Source organism: Vanessa tameamea, chromosome 3 (genome assembly GCF_037043105.1).
Source record: "Vanessa tameamea isolate UH-Manoa-2023 chromosome 3, ilVanTame1 primary haplotype, whole genome shotgun sequence".
NCBI classification, from domain to species: domain Eukaryota; kingdom Metazoa; phylum Arthropoda; class Insecta; order Lepidoptera; family Nymphalidae; genus Vanessa; species Vanessa tameamea.
Window position 1 is genome coordinate 6,506,290 of NC_087311.1, and position 18,236 is coordinate 6,524,525.

At 34.0% G+C, this 18,236-nt stretch overlaps 1 protein-coding gene across 1 annotated transcript in view; it reads right to left on the reverse strand.

Moving 5' to 3' along the window:
- Positions 1 to 427: 427 nt before the first annotated feature.
- The window catches only part of LOC113397598 (uncharacterized), a 32,158-nt gene continuing 14,349 nt past the window's right edge, over positions 428 to 18,236 (reverse strand). Inside the window, exons 2-3 of the mRNA XM_064219276.1 lie at positions 4,701 to 4,875; positions 428 to 3,638 (exon numbers count right to left, since the gene is read on the reverse strand). Of these exons, the coding sequence (XP_064075346.1) occupies positions 2,131 to 3,621 (1,491 nt within the window). The 5' untranslated portion in view covers positions 3,622 to 3,638; positions 4,701 to 4,875 and the 3' untranslated portion in view covers positions 428 to 2,130. The remainder of the gene's footprint in view (positions 3,639 to 4,700; positions 4,876 to 18,236) is intronic.

Below are 18,236 nucleotides of genomic sequence, written 5' to 3' on the forward strand. Positions count from 1 at the left end.
AATACGTAAGTTAAATATACTTTTAGCATAGCGCATCACCTCTTATAATTTTCTTACGTTATTCGATTATTATAAATGTTTTAATATTAAATTAATTAATTTAGTTTAACGGCCCATTAAATGTTTATATGGCAGGTGAATACTTAAACACCCATGAATCTATTTCCTTCATCAGTAATTTGACATGCAAAAGATAAAGACAAAAGATTTGTGTAATTAGTCAACTTATTTACAACGTTTATTAATAAACATAAGGTACTCTAATTTCATACAACTAATAGGTATCTTAACATAAGAGTATCTTGATTATCTAGATTTATACCTAGAGACAAAAAAATTGATAGAAAACGGTTTTTGTGTAAAAACTTGAATAGAAATAAATAAATAAGGTACAATAAAATCCATAACTTCAGTTATTAAACGTTTAATTTGTATTTATAACATTATATTATCTGTAAATATAGTTCTTACTATAATATTTAGGTACGAGATAAAACAAACTCGATTTAATTTAATCTACTAATAGAGGTACATACATAGCCAACTATAGATATAGTACTTACTTCTACAACTCTACATGACGATCTAGTGCATAACATCATACTTAACTTTATAAATAGGCACGAAAGTAGGTATTAATGATATAATCACATAACATATCGTTTAACTAAACAAATCATGAGGTATATTATAAGGCTTATTATCAATAATAATTCACATTCACATTTATAATTATATTGTGTTCCCGACACAAAAAAACGTTTTTAAAAACCACCCAACTACCTATTGGATAAAATTTAAATAAGACTATGTGATGTGTTCATAAATTACTAAAGAACACAAATTGTAACTACTGGAATGTCCGTAAAACTTCTAGATTTCCACAAACAAGGCACAATACTGTGACACTTCAGTAGTGCGTGACTACACAAACCCGCGATGACTTAAAAAAATATTATATGCAAATACTATCAAGTATCTATGGCATTTTCGAACTAGACTAAAGTAACAAATCAGTCTTCAAATAATTACAAAATAAAAGTATTAATATTATTAACTTAAACAATACGATAAAATTATAGCTTTGTTTTATAGTAGTTAACATAACAGAAGTGCAACATAGTTTTCTATACTCAATAAATAAAATAGGCTCTACAGCGGGTCTTATTTCTGTTTAAGAAGTTAGCATTGTTACAAGGTACAAAGATTTATTTAGTTTATAATGATATTTAGTTATATTAACATAACTATTAAATTTAATATACTTAGGTAAAATTATTAATAAGAAACTTGATATATTTTTTTAAATTTAGTATGTTTATGATTGAGCGTCCACACCTCTCAAGTGCTTATGAACTTCTTACCTATACCTAAAAAACGTCCGTGCTTGTGCAAATCAATCAATATTCAGAAAAAAGTGAATACAACTAGATATCAACAATGAACAATTATGGCAAATCGCAAACAATGTAATTAATCTAATCCGTAACATTAGGTAGATAGAATATCAATACGTCGCTATATATAGTGATATGAGCTTTATGCACCGCACTGGTCCTTTAAATTGAAATTACCTTCGAAATTAAAAGGATCTTATCGTGCGATGCTGCGGACTAGAGTAAAACTGTAGCGAGCGTGAGGTAATGGCGGCGTTTCAGTCTATAAACATCACAGTCGCGGACAACAAATTGCACAATAACTCGTCTAGGTGTACCTACTCGAGGCACGCGGTGTACTTACTATCATCGTACGGTCACCGCTTTAAGTTACACATTATATGCTAATTAAAGTTAACCTATACATTAACAAAGACGTAAAAGTTATAAAACATAAAAAAAAATACAGAAGAAAATAAACAAACATAAATCACAAAAAGACACTGCCATACCGTCTAACGGAAATTTGATTTCGTTATCAGGTATAAGTAGCGTTTGGAAATAAATAGAGAAGAACAGAGGTAGAAAATGTGTGGCCGCGGGGCCCATTGCAATCGCCCGGCCGGAGCGCCCGGTCAGCGTGGCATGCGCGCGCGGCGCGTCCTACCAGTAGCCTACCAATAAGTGTCTTACTTCTAACTTTGTACGCCTAAGTCAGTCTTTTCGAATGTTCTACACGATTTCGCAATACAATTCAATCTCTTTCGCTGCCACAGTCAAGAGCGAAATTGCGAGGTGGAACAATAACACCTGAAGGTGGGTCTGGATCACGTCGACGTGCAACCGATAAGTCCTCAACATGATCATCATCATGAGGAATCGGTGATCGAGGTGACTGCGGTGCTGAGCGAGGTGGAGTTCTGGGAGCTAGTGCTGCATGGGCAGCTGCTGCTAAAGCCATTGCATGTAGGGCCTCCCGCCCGCCGTCTCGAGTAGCACCTTCTAAAGCTTGTTGCAAGAATGATGGATCAATAAGCGGCGTCGTTGGTGTTCCGTCTTCGTTGCCTCCAGTCCCACTTAAGCCGTAAGGAAAAGCAGCCCCGTTAGATTCTCTTTTAACTCCGCGACTCATAGGCCGGCTCGTGGTAATGCCCAATTTTTTTACTTTGTCATACAACGTACGTGAGGGAACGCCGTATTTGCGCGAGGCTTGCAGAGCGCTCATTCCATTACGCACGCATTCAATAGCAGACATAATATCTGACCTTGTATATTGCTTGTATCGTTTCCATTCAGGTTTCTGTTGTGGTGGAACATAAGGTGCTAATCCAGCTCTTACATCTTGTTGAAAATTTGCTGGTGGAGGAGAAGGGTGGAAAGATCTCTGGTTGTCATCTTCAAATGACCTTTCAGTGTAAGGTGAATGGGCGTCTTCTGAACGGTCTGAGCGATTATAGTGTGGAGAAGAGGCTCTGGACGACAATCGGCGTGGTCTATAATCAAAAGGACGTTGCGGACTTATAGGGCGTTCAGATTCATGTGCTGATCCATTGGAGTGTAAGCGTGTTGACTCGTGCTGATTTACAGGGTGGCATACGAGTGATATAGGTTGGGATGAATCAACAGGAGTAGCCTGAGCGAGAACATTTCTTAATATTGGAGTATCACGAGTAGCTAACATGCTTGATAGCTTCTTGCGTTTCAACGGATTCATATCGGCCGAGTCATACGCGGCTGAGAGGGCAGGAGCGATAGGTGGGGGTGGCCAGCGGCTGGTAGGAACTGGCGGTGATACGCTAGAAGGCGCTGCTGGTACTACACGAGGTGGTGAGGCAGCCGGTGTACGTTCACTACTACCAGGCCGCCGACGTAACTCTGTCATGTCAAACAAACCTTTAACCTCAAGCTGTTCTGCAACTTTCATTATGCGAGGTATATGTGCTTGCGTTACATTAACTTCTCCAGTGTACATGTACTCGAGGAGAGCACGCATTTCAAAATCCTTAACTCCTGGAAATAGGATACTGCAATGGTCCATGGGCACATCTGCGAGTATTGATTGAAAGTATGGAGAATTTGCAGCAAGCACTACCCGGTGTGCTTTAAATGTGACTTGATCATCAACGACTAATGTACAATCAACGTATGTTTCAACTTTAATTAAAGCCTCTAGGATTTCAACCAAATTAGTCTTATGGTGATTCCATTTTAAGCAAAAAGTCTGCTGCCCTTCGCTGCTCCCCATTTTTCTTAGTTGTGATTCTGTAAATAAAAATCAGAATTAATTTTATATAGAAATAAACCTGTTTCAATTCTTATAAGCTTGAATAACAATGACGATAAGATATTTATACTACACGAAAAAACATTAATATAACATAAAAGCAAGTACATTTTTTAATTATATCTCATTATTCATTGTTTTATTTTTTTAAGATGTTTCGATATAAAACATTTATTTAGGTATCTTATCAAGTCTAATTTAATATAAAAGAGGTTATGAACATAAAAAGTTAGTAAGTTTAGTTAAGTTAAGAATATAAAAAGTTAATAATATAAAATAAATGAAGTTTATATTATTTACAATCAAAATAGGTAAATTATCTACCAAAAACTTCATAACTAAAATTATGTACACATAATTCATGAAATATTCGTAAGTTTGAGAAAATAACACAAAATTGGCAACAAAAATTTAAAAAAATAACAATCATCACTTTAGAAACACACTTTTTAAACACTATATATTTTTTTATATTATTTGAATACGTACCTGGCAAAACGCCTTCATATGTAGAACCAGGATACATCGTAGATATCAATAAACTATAATACTTATTGCAGAAACACAAACGAAAAAAAATGTTTGAGTACACGATGCATGCACGTCTCGAGTTAAAAGCACTATGACCGACAGTCAGCGCGAAGTGTGAGCGTATGTCATGAAGGAGCGCGACTGCCCGACTGCACCGCCCTTCCCCATTTACATATATCGCTTTATAGCCCTTCCTTACTGCCAAATTGACTTTTACCTTTCATTCGGCAGGTATATCGAACATGGGGGAACGACAAAAAACTACCCTTGATCAACTAAAAAAAATTAAAAATAATAAGTCCAGTAGAGGTAAAGAAATCTGCATAATATAAGAGCTATATAGCTTGTTTATCATCTATTTAAAACAAAGTAAAGTGCAAATTAAAAACAAAAATATTTTACAAACCTGTTCCATTATTAATCGATGACACTTAAGTTTCTCTTGAACATTATTTTAATAAATTTACTACAAGCAAAAAAATTAAACTAATTAGAATAATTGAACTTACCGTTTCGAGAAAAAAATTTAGATCCAGTTTCAGGAAAGCCGGTCAAATAAATCTTCTTAAACTTTTTACAAGAGTTCGCATTGGCACTGTACGAAGTTCGTAGCACGATCGGGGGTGGTTTCGCGCGAGAGAGTTAGTTGTGCGCCCTATGGGGGCGGTGTGCTCTTCCGAGCGTCTAGCGGTGACTGTTGGTTGCAGGCTAGCGCTCGCGGTCCTCTCCGCCGCCTTACCCCGCACCTCCTGCGTGCGCTTTTTACGCACGCACCGCGTCGGAGTGCAGTGCAATTGCGTGCGGGCGGAGGCGCGGGGCCGCGGCGCGACGACGAATTGCAGCCCGCTGAGGAGGGCAGCACACACGCACACATAGCAGGGCACCCTGCTATGTGTGCGTGAGTGCGCACGAGCATTGTACGCCCGCGTTGTGTTCGTGTGCACTATCCACTATAGATTAAAGCCGAAATCGGCTCATAAAAAGCTGTAGCCTCGCCCCGGCCCTTTGTATGCTAACGTTGAACTTCGCATCGTGTCACCGAAACCGAGTATTCTTTTAGTTTGTCTTGCTAATTATCATAAATATCGAATTAATATGCTTTCCCGCATTTACATTAGATACTTTCACAAATTATTTTAAATAAACGAATGCCTATAACTTACAGCTGCAATTTGTTTAATTACGTAAAAATATAGCATTCGATGCTTATTACGACTTTTAATATAACCTAACAAGTTACTTCTACCGAAATAATTCGCATTTGCAATTTTTTTGTATATTTATGTACTTATAACATTTTAGAAAATATGTTTTGATAAAAATAGTTTTCTAACAAGTATATAAAAACAAAAGAAAATCTTTCAGTACCTTCGATAAACTGGCTTCAAAACACAGTAATATAAGTTGCCCCAAAATATCATTCGTTGCGTTATTCGTCTCGACGTAAATCGTCCCAAAACTTCCCAAAAGTACGTGAACAAACGCCGTGAAACGGGGTCAATGACACATTGCCTGCGTAGGGAACGCCAAAATAGCGCGAAATGCACTCAAAAATAGATCAAGCTGTGTGCAATATTTTTTGTCTAACAGAACTAGCATCCGCTTAATGTATAGGTATCTACACACTCGTAAGTTGATACGAAACGAACAAAACTGAAAGTTTTTAAGGCAATCCAAGAATAATATAAAATAACTCTTTACAAATTATTTTTAAAAATACACATGTTTTGCTTCATTCTATTAAACAGAATTATCTTTTAAAACTCTAGGCAATATTTGCACGATCAACATTTTGATTTAAAGTTATCATATATAAACATCAAAATTTCCTTTTTTTTAGCCTAGAGCGAAAAACATTTAAGATTAAGTGTGATAGATCAATCGAATATCTAACCTTTTAAAAACAAAGTAAAGGGGGTTTTATTGAATTGGTGATGGGAGGACATCAAATTGTCTATAAATACAATACACTAATAGTACGTTGTGTCAATCTTAATCTATTAATAATTATACGGGACACGCGGATTGTCGAAGTAGCTACGAGCAATAAAGAAAAAGCATTTTAATCAATTGAGTCAATCATAAACAAAAACTCGTATATCACTATAGTATAATTTTTCCATGCTGTATTACGTATATAGACAATAATATAATATAGTTTATCAGGTATATCATCATACTTCTAGTCGTTTTTAAATATGCGATAACTAAACAGCCCAATTTATTTTCCCATGAAACTATTTATTCAAGTACGAATTCCTGGGTATAAACAATGGCAGCGAATGTCAGCGGTACTCTACTCAAACGCATTTCGTTGAGAGCTCTTAACGCAATCATTTGCATATCGATGACGTTTTCATTCATTGCATTTGTAGAGGATTGAATTTTTTTGGTTATTATTTAATTTTGTGAGAAATTCTAGTAACGATGAAAGTGATGATAAACAAGGTAACTTTAGTTATTTAGAAAACAAACCTACTTTATAAATGATGTATAAAGAAATTAAAATGAATCAACATTATTAACTAATAATTAGTTGTATTTGCAATAATTTTAATGGGTGTATTAATTATAACAAACGTAGTAGAGGTAAAAACAGCGGTCAACCGCACGAACGTTAAATTTGATGATAATTTGGTTATTGCCCCGGAAATACCAATGCAGAAATGCAAATGTGCCTTTGTTAAAATTTCTAACAGTTTCGACCTTTGGCAAGGACAATTATTTGTTTTATTGCGATAAATAAAATTATATGAACTATTACACCATCAACTTAAAAAGAATCTCGTTAAATTTGCAATTAAAATTTAAGTGGCAATTGATAAACAATACTATTCCCAAAGTAGCATTATGCTAATACCAGCATAAACAGTGATGCGACGCGACCTATCCCACGACGCACGCGCAGCAAAAACTTATGCGAAGCGGGGGTTAAAGAAAAAACTAATAAAAAAGCAATAATGCGATCCCGCATGGTGGCTTGTTGAGTTCCAAAATTGACGCGACTGATGAACCGAAAATAAGGGTTCAAGTGATCGTAACAATATACGCTATAATCAGTAATCACTGTAATAGAAAAAAATAAACATACTATCTATTTGTCTATGTAAACCTTCAGAGAAGGATAATAATAAGTACGAAAAAAGTTATTGCACTCATTATCGATGTAAAAATATCAAAAAGACATACATTTATTAATTTAGATGCAAAATATATAAATCTTGCTGGTCAATTATTTTGGAACGAATTAATTCCAATTGTTCTTACTAAATACGTAATCAATATAGTTAATATGAAATGTATTTATAAGCAAATTAATACATATATTAAGTTTGAATACATTTTAAAATGAATTAGCGGTATTTACAGAATTAACTTTGCATAATGAGTGAAGGGTTGGTGGCCAGCATAAAGAGATAATTGTGATTTCACGCGTACCCACCGCTTCGTCATTTGTCATAGGCTTCCCGCCACGCGCCCTTAGTGAATTTATTATTTTATATTATCTCTATCATCTGGGGTTGTAAACCCTCTCATGTCGTATATTAAACAAAAGCTAATTAAATAAAAGTATCTCTTTAATTATTTCTAACGCTAAATAATTTTCGATGACGAATACAAATCAATTTTAAATCATCTAAGTACATTAAATATTTATGATATCATTATAAATTAATTCATTAATTATTCAGTTCAATTACAATTTGTTTAATAGTAATTTATTAATGAAACGTTTATTTACAGTAATATTAAATGTCCCAAGGCTGGGCAAAGTTATCTTGTTAAGTATAAGGTTTCGAGTTTATTTCCCCACGCAGTACCAGTACGAGTAAATTTATTTAAGCGCTTGAAATACGTTATAAGAAAGGATTCTATTAATATAATTATACAATTGACAATGCTTAATTCAGAAATTCGTAAGCGTCGTCTAGTAACGGGCGAGTCCGGATGCGAGTCATTGTAGCGAAACTCCCCGAGAGCCGAGACCGAGGTGAAACAATATACTTTTTCCTGTCATTGTCTATTGCTATCCCTATAACATGGTTTATTATTATTTTGTTATTTAATTATATTTATAGTATTATAGACCATTAATATCCAAGTATACATATATGTACCTAACTGAATATGAAAAATACAACAGCATTGTGTGTTTAATTTTACTCGGTGATAAAGAAAATAAGATCTATTATATAACAAGTTACAAAATCCACTAAAGAGCATTTTACTAATTAGGTTAAGTTAACAAAAAGCATGAATGTTTTTAATCAAAACATATGAATATAATTCAGTAGAGATATTATCATATAATAATTCGGAACTGGAAATGGGTCAAGAGTGTAAAGAAAAAACTAACTATTAAATTAAACGAGGGCGGTCCTGCTAACTATCATTGTCAAAATATCGGCGAGCACCTGCCTTGCAGACTAGGAGGCGCGTAACGAACTTTTTTTCCTAACTTAAATCCCAAAAGTCAAGAGCGTTTATTCACATTTTTTTTTATAAGAATAAACGTCTTAGTGGCTTATAATATTTTTAAACATCAAAAAATTATGATTTTTTTATCGTTACATTTCCCTTAAAACGTATAATATATATAGCGTATTAATTATACATATGTGTACCATAATTTTAGGAAACAACCAAAAACTTGTATTATGTTAAATATAACTATTCAAATAATTCGCTTCCCAAGTCGCGGCCATGTTGGCTTCGCTCGAAGCTCTACAAAATAAAACAACCGCGAGCTCTATACTTTTTACTTTTTTTATACAGGATCATTTTTCTTACTGGCTGGGTCGGCGGATTAAAGTTATCGCTTGCCAAACAAATACGAGTCTTTTTACGTATGCAATAGAGTCGTTATGTGTTTTATATGGTAATGTTGAAGTGGACGTCCTTGGACGGACTCGATCTGCTAGCCGCGAGAGATCGTCCCATCGCAGCATGGTCGTTGCACTGATACGATGCATTTAAAATGCATTGGAAAGTAGAAAATGTGACCAAAGAATATTTTGTGCCCTATACAAGTTTTGGAACAAATATTTCACTATTGCTAGTAAGCCATGTTTGATAAAGTATCATTTTCGGACTGCATTTACGTTGGAGAATATTCTAGCCTATATTATTACGTATAAAATTAAAGTAGGCTTTTAGTTACTTCGCAATTATCTTTTTTGTAATAAATAAAAATATTAATACTTAAAGAGAAACACTTGTACATAACGCTCATTCTATTTAACGCAAGAGCCTTTGTCGTTATTCACTTATTTTGGCATTGAGTAAAGTAGTTCTTGATTTACGCGCACCTATCGTTAACGAGGCATAAAGCGACTCAGTAAATTACGACTCATGTCGCTAAATGTTAAAAAACAGCCTCGATTTCGTAATACCTATGAAAATTCCAAACAAATACAAGCCTACTTTAAAACGCAACAAACTTTCCAAATCGTTGGAGCACCCATCTTAAGAAACAATATGAAATCAACTGCTTAACATACACAAGATCTCTTAAAACTAGAAACTAGTATTTAACCTTTACGAACTATTTACTTTAATTAGGTAAACCTATAAATGTAATTAATTTAAAACAACACTCGTAATAAAATAACTCAAATGTAGCTCTTTAATAAGAACAGAAGATATACGTAATAAAGTTGTTCGTGCATTTTTATTCAAGCAACAATTGATATTAGATCGTGCATTGAAGTTATAATAACTCCATAATAGAACGATTGCTACGGTGAGTCGATGCATATTTAATTGGTTGACTAAAAGACACCTGCAAAGTAAATTAGTTTTACATATTTCTGAAATAAGTTGCATTAACACTTTTTAGTTTATTCGCTCATTAAAAGTATTTTTTTAACATTTTTAACGAAATAAATCTAAAGAAATATCGACGCTGTCATTATTTAAATGTTAATAAATTCATTTACCTTAGGTTTATAAAAATGTAAGCAAACCTCTTCCTTCAAAACCTTTAATTATTGTCAATTTGTCAGCCAGTGCAATCTTACTGGTAAAATCGACCAGTGTTAGTAAACATGCAAACATTAATAAACGAAGGCCAGTGCGCTTTTTAAACGAAATCAATAAAACATGGTCATATGTTATTTCCGTCGCGCGTGCACAATACCGCAGTGGTGCGAATAGATGACACCGCGATAGCCGGATAGACCCTAATTACAGGTATCATTCGCAACAAACTAGTCCGCATTCAGCTAAATATACAGGTTCAAATAATAGCCCGCGATAACGGTCAAACTCACTTATTTATATTTCAACTAATGACGAATATTGATTGAGACTACGTCAAATATTATAAGTAAGTAAGCTATATATTTTTATAACATTTCAATACGTGACTATTGGTACGACTTGATTTAATATCATATTAATACCTAAATTTTCAGTTCTTTAGACCTATTTACTTTTAAATCTCAAAATAAGATTAACTGTAAAATTATAAAAATATTATAAATAGTAGATAACGTAATTTTTTTTTTCTTTTAACAGTACTATATGAAAAAAATAATTAAGGATTAAAGATCTATATGTATAAAAACTATGAGCAAATAAGAATTTAAAAAATTTAACATATGTTTATAAGGACCTTAATCACAGGCAGGCAAGTTTACGAGCGGTTTATTCGCAAACACCCCGTATTAATGTTGACATGGGGTTGCGGCCAAAATTGTATTTTTATTATAATAGCTCCGTTTTATTGAGACCATGTCCGCTAGGGTAAATATTGTAGGGTTGTATTTCACTACAATAGACAACTCATGATTGTATCATATAATTACTTATGAATAATAATTTTTATATCAAACCACAAAATAAAAAGTATTTACTTTAAAGCTTATACTTTTTACTAATTAGAACAAAATATTGTAATCATTGTATAATTTGATATTGATTTATTTTGGAGGAACATATTTTACCTAAAATATTTTTAATCTGTTATGACGTTATACAACAAAAAGGTTCGTTTCAACATTGTAATCGGCACTACTTATTTAAAACACAAAAGTCTGGTAGCAAATATCACTTAAGCATGAAATATGCTGACAGTTTTATGATCCAAATAATAGCAAAAAGCAGGCGAATGTGTCTCACTGTCCATACCCAATTCGACCCGCTTCAAAAGGCTTAGTGTTAACCCCTTTTCTCATTTTTGTATCAAAAAAATATTGTTCACGACTACAATATTGTTAGCAAATATGACCTGATCCTATAATGCGGTGAAAATGTCTTTACCTCATAATCAGATACGAAATGTATATTTTTTGTTCTTAGATAATAAAAATAATAATATATATATATCGTCACTAATATAGAGAAAATATTTTTCAAGAATACAATCATACAATTGATTGAATGAATACATGGAAAGATCAAATTAATAAATCAATACTTTATATGGTTAAACGTTTATGTTACTCGTAAATGCCTACACAGTCCATATGTAAGCTCCTAAAAGTCATTCTCTTAGAGCCAAATATCGAAATATTCATAAACATATAATGTAAAAGACATTTTCATCAAAGAATGATTGAGATTTTGTATTTACTTACTTATAAATAGAAAAAAATTACCCCGAACTCCAACTAGGTATATCTCAACAATACGACTAGGTAAATAAATGGGCGTTACTGAAATACTATTTCAATATAGAATGAACTTTTTAAAGTGGGTTCATTAATAACTCATGGAAGCCATCAACTTTAGTTGCATGCATTTTTGGTTATTTTCGTAGCTGATATTGCAATTTGTCATTCCGTTATCGTCCGTTATCGCGTGCATTAGTTCTCAGTACCGATAGTACTATCTGTTGCTAGTATTCGCTGTTATATTATCAAGTCCGAACACGTATTCGTACATTGCTAAACGTTATATAATAGAAAAATTAGTACGGCATAGTTGAAGAAGTCTTGATGTGTGCTTCAGGGTATGGAACTGTTCATTCCATATTCTGCGGTGCCCATTGGTGGCAAGTCCCAGCCCTGGTTTGGTCGTTTCTGCAAAACGGCCTCACGCCGAAAATGGGAACGTTACCATGACTAGGCTAACGCATCGGCGTCTCGTGATGTAAATACCAGCGCATTCAGAAAGGAATATAACTCTGCCTCTAGGTCCTTCAAAAACGTGATTGCTAAGGCGAAGACGGAGTACATTGGCAGAATTGGCGAGAGACTGGTGCGCCTCCCTTCAGGAACACGTGCGTTCTGGTCTCTCGCTAAGGCTGTCTTAGGGAATTTCTGTCAGCCCTCTTTTCCATCTTTGCACAGAGACGGTGAGTCATTGGCCCATACCGCGAAGGAGAAAGCTGATCTTTTAGACTCTCTCTTCGCGGCGAACTCGACTCTAGATGACCGAGGAAATTCATCACCAACAATCCCGCGATGTGATACCACGATGCCGGAGGTTAAATTCCGGCAAAGTGCAATTCGTAAAGCACTTCTTTCCTTGGACATTCATAAGTCGAGTGGACCCGATGGCATCCCTCCAATCGTGCTACGGACTTGTGCTCCCGAGTTGGCACCGATCTTAACGCGTCTTTTCCGGCAATCCCACGCATTAGGCGTCGTCCCGATCTCCTGGAAGACTGCTTTGGTGCATACGATTCCTAAAAAGGGTAACCGCTCAGACCCGTCCAATTATAGGCCTATAGCCATCACCCCCTTGTTCTCCAAACAAATGGAGTCCATTGTAAACTGCCAGCTCCTGCGGTATCTAGAGGAGTGCCAGCTGATTAATGACCGCCAATACGGTTTCCGTCGGGATCGCTCAGCCGGTGATCTTCTAGTTTACCTTACTCATAAATAGGCGGAAGCAGTTAACCGCCAAAAAAACACCATTCGTCGTATCTCCACGATTTGAGAACATTCCGATAGCCGCCACAGCTAGTATCGGAATACTTGGCGTTGATATTTCGAGCCTCATTCAGTTCCGCGGTCAATTGGAAGGCAAAGCCAAATTGGCATCAAAAAAGCTTGGTGTGCTCAGCAAGGCAAGACAGTATTTCACGTCGTGCCATTGCCTAAGACTATAATACAACTAAATAGAAATTCGGTCTCACTTGGAGTACTGCTCTCACCTCTGGGCGGGTGCTCCCCAGTATCAGCTCCTTCCATTTGACCGTATCCAACATAGAGCAGTTCGAATTACGACGATCAAGCCCTTTCTGATCTGCTCGATCCTTTGGCTCTGCGTAGAGATGTTGGATCACTCTGCATCCTCTACTGAATTTTCCACGGGGAATGTTCCTAGGAATTATTTGGATTAATCCCGGCAGCTGAATTTCACCTTCGGACATCTCGTCAAAATTCTAAATTTCACCCGCACCACTTAGATGTCCGAAAATCCACAACAGCGCGATTTTTAAGGCATTTTCTGCCTCGCACAACCACTCTGTGGAACCAGCTTTCGCCGGCGGTTTTTCCGAACCGATACGACTTGGGAACCTTCAAGAAAAGAGCGTACTTATTCCATAAACTTCCTTAGATAACTGTATTTATTTGCAAGTATAGTAAGAGAAATAAATAAGTTCACTTTAAACTAAAGACGAACTGACCTCTTTCTCATACATACTATAAATTTTTGGTTTTTATATAAAGGGTTTTCTACAAACCAGACTTTAATGTTTGCCTCAGTCTATTCTGAAATTTTAAAATATAATTACAATTTTACTATATATAAATTAAATATTTTAATGGCCTTTCTGAAATAGACAAAACATAGATAAAATAATTTCAAATTTCTCAGAACAAAATTTACATAACAATATTACAAAGTTTTATAGATTTTTATTTAGATTTATTTAAAATCTCTATATATTTCATAATTCATACATGCGTAACGCACATAGTTTCCTAATAAATATCACGTATAATAGTTGAATTCATTAGAAAATCGTTTGCGAAAGTAATCATTTGAATGCAACATTACTTGTAAACGTGCGAGAAGACAGTGCGTACGGCGCGAAATGCAATACGCACGCACGATGCGTAGGTACGTGCAGATAAAGTGCGTTCGTCCGATAACAGCGACGTTATTTAATGATAACACAATATCCGTGTTTTTAAATATTTGATAATCATTATAACTACAAATTTGAACATTAATATAGTCGTTATATGAAGTCTAACCTCCAAACAATTCCAATACTAATCGTATGTATATATCGTCAGATCACACACGCACACTTGTGTAAAAATCTATGTACATATATATGATATTTATCACACACTTGTGAAGGACACACGACGGCATGAATTCGCACATTCTAATTCGTAAATGAATGAGAGGGTATCCCCGACCTACTGAGAAATGCATCGTCGTCTGTACAGTCCACTTTTGTTGTGCAGCAAGCGTAATGATGACACGACAATGACGGATGTTTGGAGAGCGGCGCGTGCCAGTTCCGAAACATGCAAAAAAAATTTGTTTTGTAACAACGTCGAAATTACGTCAAATTCGCACAATTCTACTAGGGTACTATAAATTCAAAGAGAATTTTATGTTTAGACACAAAACAAATGAGATTTGCGAATGTTTAATAGTTTAAAAAAAATTATAACTTTTGTATTTTGATTACCTAATTTAAAGTAATTTGATGTTTTTTTTTCATAATGAATGAAATTTGGATAACGTTTTCAATGCATTTCAAATACCAATTCATAAAATTTACTTATGGACACTGCTTAACAGGTCAAACAAGGAACTAACTACTAATTAAGATATAAAATAAGACTTAGTTTTCTAATCACTGTTGAATTATATTAGCAAACCAAGTACCAGGACATCATACGAATAATGGAGTTAGCATTATTCTATATATTATCTAACACGACAATTTGGGGTTCCTTTTATATAATCCTTATATGAGTATGAATGTTATTTGAAATAATGATTAAAATAATGATAATTTAAAAAATCAATACTAGTTTCACCTTGAACATATTCATAATAGTTTTTATACAGTATATTTTAAGGCGAAATAACTGACGTTTATCAAAGTAAAATTTTATTTAATTTATCATAAAAATTAATATTAAATAGACATATATTTGAACAATAACGGAACCACACTGTTCAAATATAATCTTATCAGATGATATATAGGTATAATTTACATAAATAGATATCTGTTTAAAGGTGAATCATTTTGGCAACGATTGGCTGTGGGCGTTGCCTTTTTGCGACATAGAGTTATCACACACATAGACTTCGCACAGATACCTACATCATTCGGATAACATATTTTATGCTCGCCTAGTACATTTAATACAAGCTTAGAAGAAGTAAAAAAAAACCAATGGCAAAAAATTGAATAAAAATCTTATTTGGTTTGAATGATTTGGTTTAATGAAGAACATTAATTTGTAACGTGCCACTATTATTGGCGTTCGGAAGGAAATAACAAACATACAACTTTAATATTTATCTAAACAGTTGCGATATTTGTGACCAACAGATTGTTAAACAACACGAGTTACGGGTTGTCGAGGTTACAACCGTTTTGAGGCCAAGGTTTCAACGCTAATATGTAGATATTTTTATGTTAGATTAAAGTATATAGTAATATAGAAAATACAATAAAAAGATTCCTTGCCTTTCATAAAAATAAAAACGAGATTATGAACTTAAAATATTTTATCATGACAATTAGGATGCAAATTTCGATTAATGAAGCATTAATTTGAAAATAAAAACTTTATACTTTTAAGAAAACATATAAATGGTTATAAGTGGAATGTATGGAATTAATTATTAAGCTACTGACGAGACATTCTAGCAAAATATAGCGACCAAATGCCGACCAACCTCGTGACCAAAATACGTGCATTGAATTATTGAAACCTATAGCTTCTCTCCCACCCTGTCCGACTTACTTTTAATTTGCTCCCAATACAATAGCTATCACCAATGACCTTCAAATTCGGACCAAAATATAAATCTCAATAAATAGAAACATTGTTTTTTTTTTTTAAATTAAATAATCATCAGAACTTATACGATTATCACACAATACAATTTTTATTTAAGATTATAAAAATTTGAAACGTAGTAGATTGTTGATGCGTTAAAATATATTTCGTGTTGTACAAGCAAATGTAGCGGGGAAATTTGTGTGAATAATTGATAGGAACGTGTCATTTGGCAACCACCTTCCCCCTTCCACCCTAAGCTTTTGCCCAGCGGCCTCGTGTCACTAAAGTCAACATACCAGTTTTTGAAACGTATGAAAAGAAACAAATCTTAATTTTTCATTATCTACAAAATTTTTATTTAGTTTCCAAAAAGTGAACTGATAATTAAATTGTTCTTTCTAATGTATCTCATTCCGCAGATTCAACAAAAGAATTTGCTTATTACCATTGTAGATATGTAATACTTTTAAGTATTGTATTAGGTATATTGAAAATATTTTTAAGAAACGTCAGTATTTTTATATACTGAATCGAAAACTTTTTTAAAACAAACTATTATTTAATTTAATTTCTTAACGTGTTCTTAATTTATTAAGTAATGTATTAAAAAATCAATACGGAATAGGAAAATAATAGACGTGGAGCAACATACATTAAAAATCACTTGGATATCTGCGATTGATCGTAAGGGGGCATGGACAACTCAGTAATTCCGGCTTTCCAGTTTAAAACAACATTTGGCCAGGGATGTGTCCGCGACCACGCATGTGGTGGCGATGCCCCACATCGATATTTCGTACATTATTGAGTAGTCGCGTGTTGCCTCCCAAATTTCCTATGTTTGGCGATTGATGTGTAGATTGACTTTTGTCATTTACCTCGGTCATGTCAAACAGTAAAAATGTTTTTCTATGCCGTCTCCTCAATTAAGGTGGTTCGGGTAATGGACTAAGGCGATTTAAATATGTACCTTTTTATTTCTTCGTATATCTGATTGGACGGGTGATGGATGAAAGTTGTACGTTATTCTCTCTAAGGGCCTTTTTACTTAGCTACTATAATCGATTATCATTTCGAGTCTAATATTTATTTATTTTGTAATAAATTATTAAGGAAGCGACTACTTGACAACAACGTGAAATATTCTCAATTTTTCTACAATGATTATATATTATTTGTAATTTGTGTAAGCGAGTGATAAGAAACTCGACCATTACTGACAAGGTACCTTAACTTGTACTCTAATTATTATATTTCTAAAAACAAACACATTAGCTGAACATTGTATATTGTTTATCTTTAAGAAAATGTTTTATTTTTGCAATGACCTTTCACTACCTGGATGAACTCTATACACAAATATGTATTGTTTTATCTAAAGTTCGCAAAACTCTTCCTCGGAGTAACAAACAGATCTTTACAAACGCATAAATGCTGATAAGGTGTTAATGTACATGTATTGTAAGCGAGGACCATGTAGAGGGATGCTTTTGTGCAATTTTACATTTTTTAACTTCAAAGATAAGTAACCGTTAGTAAAGGAAACAAAATATGATAAGAGTTAAGAAACGTTGTGCAAATCTAACGGGTGGTCGGAGAAAGGCTCGGTAAAAGTCATAAAGGCGGCGTCTTTACATAGGGATGATATAAAATGTCGGTCCCTTTGAACAAGCGCCGGTTAAGTTGGCCCATTGAAAGAAAGTTTTATTAAAAATAAAACGGTTACTTCTTTCTTGAGACGACTTATGAATATAATGTTTAAAGAACATTTTCAAATATGTGAAAATTTTGTACTCAAATGTATTTCTCATATTCTAACTTAAATCAGCACGTTTTATAGATACTTACATATTAGGTAGATCAGGTATTTATAATTTTCATCGAATGGGATAAGAGATAATTACGTATCATTATTGTTAGTCCAATAGTATATGTATACTTGTAAGATTCGTATGTCATTTGTTTTATTTTATTTTAGGAAGGCAGACGACTAAACGATCCGCCATATTGTAAAGGGCTTCGTTCGCTTACCTATAGACTAGCAATGTAAGTAATATGAACTACTTATTCAACCATCGATGTGCCGCCAACCACGGAATCTATGAT